Consider the following 9,954-nt stretch of genomic DNA (forward strand, 5'->3'; position numbering starts at 1 on the left):
AGTAATGAAGCCTTCTACCACTTTATTCTTCTTCTCTATTAAAAATAAAACAACCTCAGTAGCAACAGGGACACCACCCCTGAGCTCCTTGGAGATACATCTGATTCCAGGGCTGGGGCAGAAAATATATAGGATAAGCCCTGAAACACTGTGTAGTGCAGAAAGTAAGTGCTTAACACAAGAGGGAGGGGCATAGAGGGACACAGGAGCCAACACAAAGGCACCTCCAATGGCCACAGTTGGAACAACTGGAGCAACCAAAGAAATAACCTGGTAACAGGTAACAAAGTATAAAATATACAAGATTCCAGACTTAATAAATGATAGAATAAATAAGCAAACAGGGAGAAGAGTCAAATCTTCCTTACAAAAGAATTTCAAAAAATACTAAGTAAATATTCACCACTTCAGAAGGAGGCCCCAGTGAATGCAGCTCAAAGGTTTAAGGATAGAAGAGGCAAAAACAGTAAAAATTTTAGTGGAGAAGCCTGGCAAACAAGGTTCACATTGCTAGAGGTGTTGTCTGGACACCACATGCCCAAGTCCAATGTGACAAGGGGAGCCCTGCCCCTTCCTAGTAACTCTCTGCACAAGTGCAAAACGTCAGTCCAGTCAAGAAAACATCAGGCAAACCTAAACAGAAGGACATTCTGTAAAACCCCCAGCCAACCCTCCTCAAGACTGTGAAGGTCATGAGAAACAAGGAAAGTCTAAGAAACTGCCACAGAGCAGAAGAGACTAGTGAGCCATAATGACTAAATGCACTCTGCTGTCCTGGGTGGGACTGTGGAACAGAAAAATGACACAAATGGAAAACTAGCGAAATCCAAATGAAGTCTGGAGTTTAGTTAACAGTAATGCTGATGGTTAGTTTTGACAAACGTACCCAGAAATATAAGATGTTAACAAGGAGGGAACAGGGTAGAGGCACACAGGAACCCTCTGCACTATCTGTACAACTTTTCTTCTAAAATTATCTCGTTTTTTAAATTACTTTAAAAAAATTACATTTGGCTATTTGGCAACAGGGATATCTTCCTCATAGTTTTAAACAAGTACTGTATCTGGGAGAGGGAAGTTTCCTTTTTTCTACTTAGCCAACAGGAAGCAAACGGGAAATACCATACGACTCAGTGACACTACTGTGAAGGTGGGATGGGAACTGTTGCCATTGTGCAGAAATTGAGTAGGAATGTGATTTCGAGTTTACAGACAAGACAGGCAGAGTGCAACTCACTGTCTCTTATCAACCCACAGTCCTTGGCAGATCAATGATTTTTTTCCTTCTAAACTTAGTCAAAAACTCTTAGTAAAACAAAGAGCTTCCCCACAGAGTCCCAACTTACTTAGGAACCAGTATCTATATATGACTAATACTTGCCCACCCTCTGCATGAGGCAGAAATACAGATACAGAACCACAAACCAATTATTTCCAGACCTTAATGATAGTTGCTCAGTGGTGTCCGACTCTCTGCGACCCCATGGACTGTAGCCCGGCAGGCTCCTCTGTCCATGTAATTGTCCAGGCAAGAATACTGGAGTGGGTTGCCATTCTCTTTTCCAGGGGATTTTCCTGACTTAAGGATCAAACTTGGGTCTCCTGCATTGCAGGCAGGTTCTTTATCTAAATCTGAGCCACATCGGGCTCTCATTATTCCAAAATCTCTTCCAAAAGTGTCTGTGGCCACTCTCACAAGACCCAAGTGGAAGGTTGTGTGTGTGTGTGTGGGCTCAGTCATGATAAACTCTGTGACTCTATGGAATGTAGCCTGCCAGGCTCCTCTGTCTATGGGATTTTGGTTGTTGGAAAGTAAACTGGAGCCAACAATGACAGCAATCTTAACTGATTACAGCTAAAATATCTTAATCTTGCAAACAATCATCTCAACACATGGTTAAAACCCCTTCCAGAGGCCTGGAAGGGGACTGTGTGAGAAGCAGGTTCCAAGTTCAGCTGTGTTAGCTTCATGGTAAACTGGTCACTCTGTTTATGTTCTATTTTCTCCTCTATAATGACTAAACCATTTACATCACCCATGGAAACTTGAACACCACGTGCACAAGTTTTGTATCTGTAGAAAGGACTCAATGCATGTTTTTAAAATTGAATTAAGCCCACGTATCTGGACATATTGTTCAAATGTAATAATTCTTATCTGTTGATATAAATGACAAGGTATTTCACCAACCCATAACACTGTCATTCACCCCTGACCTCTACCCTGGTCACATACATCTCAAGTATTCCTTTCATTTAACAATAAGGATGCGTACACTCAAGAAAAAATATCAAGAGTAAAAAAAATTAATGTTTTAAAACATGTTTTCACTACTTTGACCTTTCACTACTTTTCACTACTTTGACAAAAATTAATGTTTTTAAACATGTTTTCACTACTGTCTCTCTTTAAATTCAAAAAGGATCTTATTCAATACCCACCAAATGGCATGAACCCTGCTGAGAAGCCTCACTGATCACATCTCTTCTCAAATTCCAAACAAAGCCCCAGTGGCCCCTACATCAAGTGATGTCTTTAATAATATGCATTCCACTGTTCTTCCTGGGAAAACCTATTACCAATCTTACCATTATTTTAAACCAAGATGTGCTCATAATTTTTAAAGTGTTCTTTATATATCTAAAGCTAAACGTACATCAAAAATTTTGAAACCAAATCTGAAACAAGTATTTTCATCAGATGGATATTTAAAATCCACAGGGCTGCTAAGATCATACAGCAGTTCTCAGCTCTAGAACTACTGTTAATAACTCCTGTGGATCCCAGGAAAAACACATTCTACTCTAGCGGAGCCGGGAATACAACCTAAATCCTATCAATGACTACTCTCTAAAGAACGGGTATATTAAAACTTGTCTGAAGGTCAGTCAAGTGCACCGGTGATAAATAGCAGATAGTGTATCAGGAGCCTGCGTGAGTGTCTAACTTCTGAATTAATGATGTGAATGAAAACTTCATCAACATGTATATAAGAAATTTTTACCAGGCAATAAGGTCTTTTTATGACTACAAACACATAAACACTGGGGAAAATTAAAATTTTAAGTAAGCCACCTAAGATAAATCACATACCCTCTTGATTCTAACCAACAAATCACCTTCCTGTCATCACAGAAATACTTCATAAACATAGTACCCATTTTAAGATCCTGATTCATAATATAATTTTCTGCCTCTTAAAATATTCTCTAAAGAACTAATTTTTCCTTCTTCTTTAATCTCCTTCAGCCCTATATCACACTACTATCATGGACACATTAGTAAATGACTTAAAGTTACATCTGAATGCTAAATAAAATTATCCATTCTTGTTTCCTTCTAATATTGGTTTCATTTCCATGCCTCCTACATTTTTCTATTTCTCTTACAATGCATTTCTAACCTTTTAATTCAACCCAAATGGGGATGTTCTGTATGTACTGATACTATTAAAAGAAAACAAGGACTAAAATCAATTACTGCTGCTATATTCAATTCCAAAACCAGTCAAGAATGAATGGGAAGTGCTATTTCTTTCTATGGGACTAAATGGAGTGACACTGCTGATAGTGGTAAGAACCAACTATTCAACAACGGCAGAGGAACCGTAACCAGCAGAAAGATTCCCCACAAATACCACCTGTCACCTCCCAGACCAGGGGTTCTCAACCAGGGACAGCGGGCCAAGCCTGGAGACTTCAGCTGGGAGAGGGGGCGGGTGATGACCAGCAATCTGGTGGGCAGACACCAGGGATGATGCTCAACACCCTACACAGGCACAGGAGAGCGCCCACAACAAAGAGCTATTCAGTCAAAAATGTCAGTGCATAGGCTGAGAATCCATAAACTCAACATGTGTTTCAATTCCGGGTAAAAAAATACAGAAGTACCATGGTGCTGTGAAAGGACCACAAGATCAGGGGAGGGAGGGAACGAAATTTTACTGAGTATTTGCTACCTATCAAGCCTTGCATTAGGCACTTTACACATACCATCTCATTTAAACCTCCATCCCATGGGAGAAAAGTGATCTATTCTCATTTTACAGATGAGAAGGTTGAACTCAGGGAAATTAAGGAACTTATTCAAGGTCACTCATCCAGAAATGGAAGGAATCATGATTCCAAATCAAACCAAATCTGTTCCTTTCCACAAAGGCTAGAGGTTAAAAGACCAGGATTTGATTCAGAGTTACCAATATGAATTTGAGCACATCACTTAACTTCCTCAACCTGCATTTAGAAAGTAAGTTAATGGATAACATCTGAAAATACAAATGCTGTCAAATCCCAACAATTATGTTGAACATCTTATAATAAAAAACAAAGTGCTTCTTAGAATGGAAGTTCATGATTACCATTTTTCCTTAAAAATAGAATTTATACAAGGGTGAAGAGTACCAAGTTGTACAGCGTTTTTAAGAATCAAGAGTAAACGTTCAGAAGATATGGTGCCGTCCACCACCACACAACTACTCTTAATACTAGAAAGAAAGAAATTATCTAATATAAACAATATTTTTGTATGAACTTCCCAGATTTTCAATCAATTGACCCAAAAAGCTCAAGACCATTTCAGCAACTTTGATGGGGCTCTCTACACAACAGAGGAGGAAAAGGATGGATTACAAGTCCAATACTGCTGATGTGGGAAACAACTCTGCCATTCTCTCCAGAGAGCCAGAATGTATTCCAAGAGATCAATACATTATCATTCATACCAATGATGAAAAATGTAAATCATTTCAACATAAGGTTATGGCTTTTTAAAAACCTACCACCAGAATCCATCAATCTTTGACAACTAAACTACTGGTAGGTTCACAAACACAACTTGAAATCTGGGATTAAATTCAAGGATAATGTAAACAAAAAGAAGTTTGTTCTTTCTAGAAGTCATCACAATTAATGTGACTTCTAAAAGCAGGTTGCACACAAACACTTTTCCCCTTGAAATCTTGGATCTCCAGGCATGGTTTTGCTGTATTTTATAAAAGTATATTTTCATATCATATTAATATGCTGTAAATAAATTATAAATGCAACTATTTCCCACTAATATTGTCCAAGTTTAAAAGCAATAGACACATCAAATAAACTAAAAATTTGTTTGAAATAATTTCAAAACAATCATTAAAAGACTGGCTTTAAATAAAATTCTAAAAATCTGTTTACCCAACACCAAATATAAATAATAAATGTTCTGTTGGAATTGACAGAACTGATAACACACTCTTTTGACTGTTCTCTATTTTAATCAATTAAATAAGGATTTTCATTAAATCTATTCTGAAGCACATCTTTCACTTTAAGCATTCTGACACTTTCATCAACTTTCTAAAACTAAGAGTAGATTTTTAAAATGTTTTTAACATATTTGTCTCTCAGAAGACTGAATTAGACAAAAACTAATAGAAAAAACCTATTACCAATCTCTTTAACATCGACAGATATTTGGGTAAACTGCAGCTATATGCTGATGGGCAGGTGATAATCCCAAAGAATTTACATTGGATAATAACCTAAGTAAAACCCATTCTATCTGACATCCCGTCAACTTTTTACTTTACAAGCCTGTTTTTTATTACAATAAATTTTAACGTACAGAGAAATCGTATTATATTGTTTGTGTGTTTTTAACCAGTGTCTTCATTTCTCCCCAAATAGCAGAATTCTCCTCAGGGCTCAGATTTCTTTACATTTCCAACCGAGGGAATATCGCTGCCCATCTCTGAAAAGCATGATCTGCTGACAGCTCCCCGCGAAGACGCAGCGGCCGGGGACCAGGTGCGGGCGAACCTGGGCAGCGCCCAGCGCATCCAACCTGGGTTCGGCCGCGAGCCCCACGAGCGCGCGTCCCACGACTGACCCCGCTCCTCCCCGCCCGGCCGCCGGCTGGTCGCCCGGACAGGCCGCAAACTGACCCTCAGACCCACGCCCCCCTCCCGGGGCCGCCGCCAAGACCCTCGCCCACGCACCCACCCACTCCGGCGGCGCTTGGCCGCAGACCTGGCCCGCGTCCCCGGCCTCCCGGGGCGGGGAAGGGGGCGCTGGGGGGAAGGGCCCGGGGCACGGCGGGGGTCCTCCGCGGGAGATGGGGGGCCGCGGTGGGGGAAGGGCCCGGGGCCTCGGCCAAGGTCTTCCAGTGGGAGACTGAGAAGTAAGCAGGGCTGAGGGCCGAAGGCTGGGGTAGGGGAGGGTCCTGGTGGGGCCGGCGCCCGGGGGAGGGTCCTCCGTGGACCGTGGGAAATGGGGGCCGCGAGGCGGAAGGGTCCAGGGTCCGGGGTCCGGGGTCCGGAGCTCGGGACTGAGGGTTGCGGGCGGTGGGGAAAGGGCCTGCGGCGAGGCCTCCTGCGGGCGAAGCGGGTCGCGGGGGAAGGCTCACCCGCGTCGCCGGTGGCGGGCGCCAAGGTGACGGCGCCGTCCCTCCACAGGCGGATCTGCGCGGCCGAGCGCACCCGGCGGCGGGGCTGGCGGCGGCCGGCGTCCGCGGCGCGCAGGGAGCCGCAGCACTGGTAGCACACGGCCCACGCCTGCTCTTCGTTGATGGGCTGATTGTAGAGCCGCAGGATCTCCTCCAGGCTCAGCGCGTCCTGCGAGCCCGCGGCCGCCCCGGCGTCCGGAGGCCCCTCGCCGCCCTCCGGGCCGACAGGCTGAGCCATCCCGCGGGTCGCGCCGCGCTCCAAGCGCCGCGTCTCCTCAGCTGTGGAGCATCGTCTCTGCGCGCCGCCGCCGCCTCATCCCCGGAACCCCGCCCCGCGTGCCGCGCGCGCCGCCGCGGGGACAGGGCGGAGACCAGGCAGGGACCGGGCTGCAGAATGAGCTGGGGGAGGGCCGAGGGACTAGGCGTGGGCCCGCTCGCCTGACGAGACCACCGCCTGCCGGTAGCGGCGCAATGGCGTCCGCGGCCCCGCCCCGCGGCGCACAGCCTTGGGGTTCGCCCCGCCCTCCAAGCCCCGCCCCAGGGGCGCGCCCCGCCCAGAACCCCGCCTCCATGGCTGCCTGGCTCCGCCCCGCCTCTGTCCCGGATTCTCCGCGCCCTCCGAGCCCCGCCCCCAGGTTGGCCCCGCCGCCAGGAGTTGCCCCTCGCCTGCAGCCGCATCTGCATCACACCCACGCCAGCCTCCGCGCCGGGACAGACTTCTTAGTCGCCTGGCCTCTCCCCTCGCGTCCTGTTTTGCTCGGTTGGGTACTGTCGCCATCAACGCACCAGACCGTTCGTTCGGATAACCTCCTTCTCCGCTCCCAACTTCACGAGGGAGTGAAGCCCCAGGAGGACAGGGTCTTTATGGGTGGGTTTTGCTCACTGGCTTCTCCCAAGCGCACGGATCAAGGCCTGGGGTACAAGCCTGTAGCAAACAATCGCAGACGTCCTTCGGATTCGTTTGTGACGTTTGTACAACTCTTCACCAAGATAATGTTCCCAGTGACCACACGCCTCATAGCCCAGCTAACCCAGTATGTTCATACCTCATGAACCGCTATCACACGGGCATTTAGGCATAGAAGAAAAGGAAAAAATCCTCCTGGGCCGCGATGGACCATTAAGTGTGCGATAAAAGAGAGTTCTTGGATAAAACAACCGCTCCTTGGCAAATGAGTTTAATTGGTAACACTCCACTCTCAGACCAGTCCTGTATGAGAACCTTACAGAGTTGAAAGCATCAATCAGTAAGATATGTATCTAATAGTAAATACCAATAAACATTTTAAGGCAGTTTTATGTGCAGTGTTAGATATTGCACCCTCAACAACTGCATCTTATAGTGGAAATTATTAATACAAGTCTATTCTTAATGCCTAAGACACCACAGTACATAAAGCAGGAATAGGGAGAAGACAAAAAGCAAGAACAGGTAAGACTTTGAAAGAGGAAGGAAAAGCTTCTCCCTGGGCACTCTATTATAATTTCATTACAAGAGATACAAAACAAACCTTTAAAGTAATGTCACTTAATTACCGGTTCATAATCCAATTTCTAAAAAATGCACTGTGTGTGTGCCACATCCCCGAAAAGACAAAGGTCTAATTCCTTACATGATGACATAGGATAGATGTAGATATACAAAACCTCTTGATTAAAAACGTAGAAACTAATGCTAAATTGTTGCTAAGTTTAGACCCCGTGTGAATTTTGAAAATACAGATGACTTTAAAATATTACTGTTTTGTTTTTGTTTGACTCTGCCTAGTGGCATCTTAGTTTCCCTACCAGGGATGAAACCCCAACCCTTTGCCATGGAAGCCTGGAGTCTTAACAACTGGCCTCTACGGAGGCCCCTAAAGTACTCGTTTTGAATAATGCAGAGAAACAGAGGAATGGTCTACTTTGATAGACAATAGCACCATCTTCTGGCCTTATGGGATATTGCTGCAGTGTTGCACTTGGACAGCTACAGCCAAAAGTCACAAACATTTTTGTCCTTCCTCAAAAAACCACAACAAACGGTGGAAAATTCTGAAAAAGATGGGAATACCAGACCTGCCTCTTGAGAAATCTGTATGCAGGCCAGGAAGCAACAGTTAGAACTGGACATGGAACAACAGACTGGTTCCAAACAGGAAAAGGAGTACATCAAGGCTGTATGTATATTGTCACCCTGCTTATTTAATTTATATTCAGAATACATCATGAGAAACGCTGGGCTGGATGAAGCACAAGCTGGAATCAAGATTGCCAGGTGAAATATCAATAACCTCAATATGCAGATGACACCACCCTTATGGCAGAAAGCAAAGAACTAAAGAGCCTCTTGATGAAAGTGAGAGAGAGTGAAAAAGGTGGCTTAAAGTTCAACATTCAGTAAACTAAGATCATGGCATCCAGTCCCATCACTTCATAGCAAATAGATGGGGAAACAGTGGCAGACTTTATTTTGGGGGGCTCCAAAATCACTGCAGATGATGACTGCAGCAATGAAATTAAAAGACGCTTGCCTTGGAAGAAAAGTTATGACCAACCTAGACAGCATATTAAAAAGCAGATACATTACTTTGCCAGCAAAGGTCCATCTAGTCAAGGCTATGGTTTTTCCAGTAGTCATGTATGGATGTGAGAGTTTGACTATAAAGAAAGCTGAGTGCTGAAGAATTGATGCTTTTGAACTATGGTGTTGGAGAAGACTTTTAAGAGCCCCTTGGACTGCAAGGAGACCCAACCAGTCCATCCTAAAGGAAATCAGACCTGAATGTTCATTGGAAGGACTGATGTTGAAGCTGACACTCCAATATTTTGGTCACCTGATGATGGTCAACTGACTCAATTGAAAAGACTCTGATGCTGGGGAAGATTGAAGGCAGGAGGAGAAGGGGATGACAGAGGATGAGATGGTTGGATAGCATCACTGACTCAATGGACATGAGTCTGGGTAAACTCTGGGAGCTGGTGATGGACAGGGAGGCCTGGCGTGCTGCAGTCCATGGGGTCGCAAAGAGTCAGACACGACTGAGCGACTGAACTGAAAAAAACCACCAAATGATTTAATCAACTGAGCAACCCATGAGCCAGACACCTGCTAATCCTGGCATAGGGCAGTGAATAAATCTCAGGAGAACAATGACAGAAAGAAGAGAGCAGAAGTGAGGAAAAGAAATCCAAATTTTACCTTCAATGTTAAAAGATGTAGTCTTTAAAAAGATTCACAAGAGAAGGATTATTTTCCCTTCTTAAGTGATAATTTTTTAAAATGTGAATAGATTTTAGCAAGAAAAATATTTTGGCACTAAATCACAGGAATATATAATATTACATACAACAGAAGGCCTTTGTTTTATTTTTGCCAAATTCATTACTGATATATTGTTTAAATTTCTTTCCTTTGTTAGCATATGTGGAATTAAGTTGTGGCAAGATTCTTGAGAGTCCCTTGGACTCCAAGGAGATCCAACCAGTCCATTCTAAAGATCAGTTCTGGGTGTTCATTGGAAGGACTGAAGATTCTTGAGAGTCCCTTG

At 44.3% G+C, this 9,954-nt stretch overlaps 1 protein-coding gene across 5 annotated transcripts in view; it reads right to left on the minus strand.

Annotated features, from left to right (window-relative positions):
* Positions 1-6,893, minus strand: part of SPIRE1 (spire type actin nucleation factor 1) — a 168,376-nt gene extending 161,483 nt beyond the window's left edge. For 2 of the 5 annotated variants that reach the window (XM_070778963.1, XM_070778962.1), the window contains exon 1: positions 6,386-6,893. In XM_070778963.1, coding sequence (XP_070635064.1) covers positions 6,386-6,662 — 277 coding nt within the window. In that variant the 5' untranslated portion in view covers positions 6,663-6,893. The remainder of the gene's footprint in view (positions 1-6,385) is intronic. The other 3 variants (XM_019986687.2, XM_070778964.1, XM_019986688.2) reach the window with 3 other exon arrangements.
* Positions 6,894-9,954: the final 3,061 nt, after the last annotated feature.

The sequence above is a fragment of the Bos indicus genome, chromosome 24 (assembly GCF_029378745.1).
Source record: "Bos indicus isolate NIAB-ARS_2022 breed Sahiwal x Tharparkar chromosome 24, NIAB-ARS_B.indTharparkar_mat_pri_1.0, whole genome shotgun sequence".
NCBI classification, from domain to species: Eukaryota; Metazoa; Chordata; class Mammalia; order Artiodactyla; family Bovidae; genus Bos; species Bos indicus.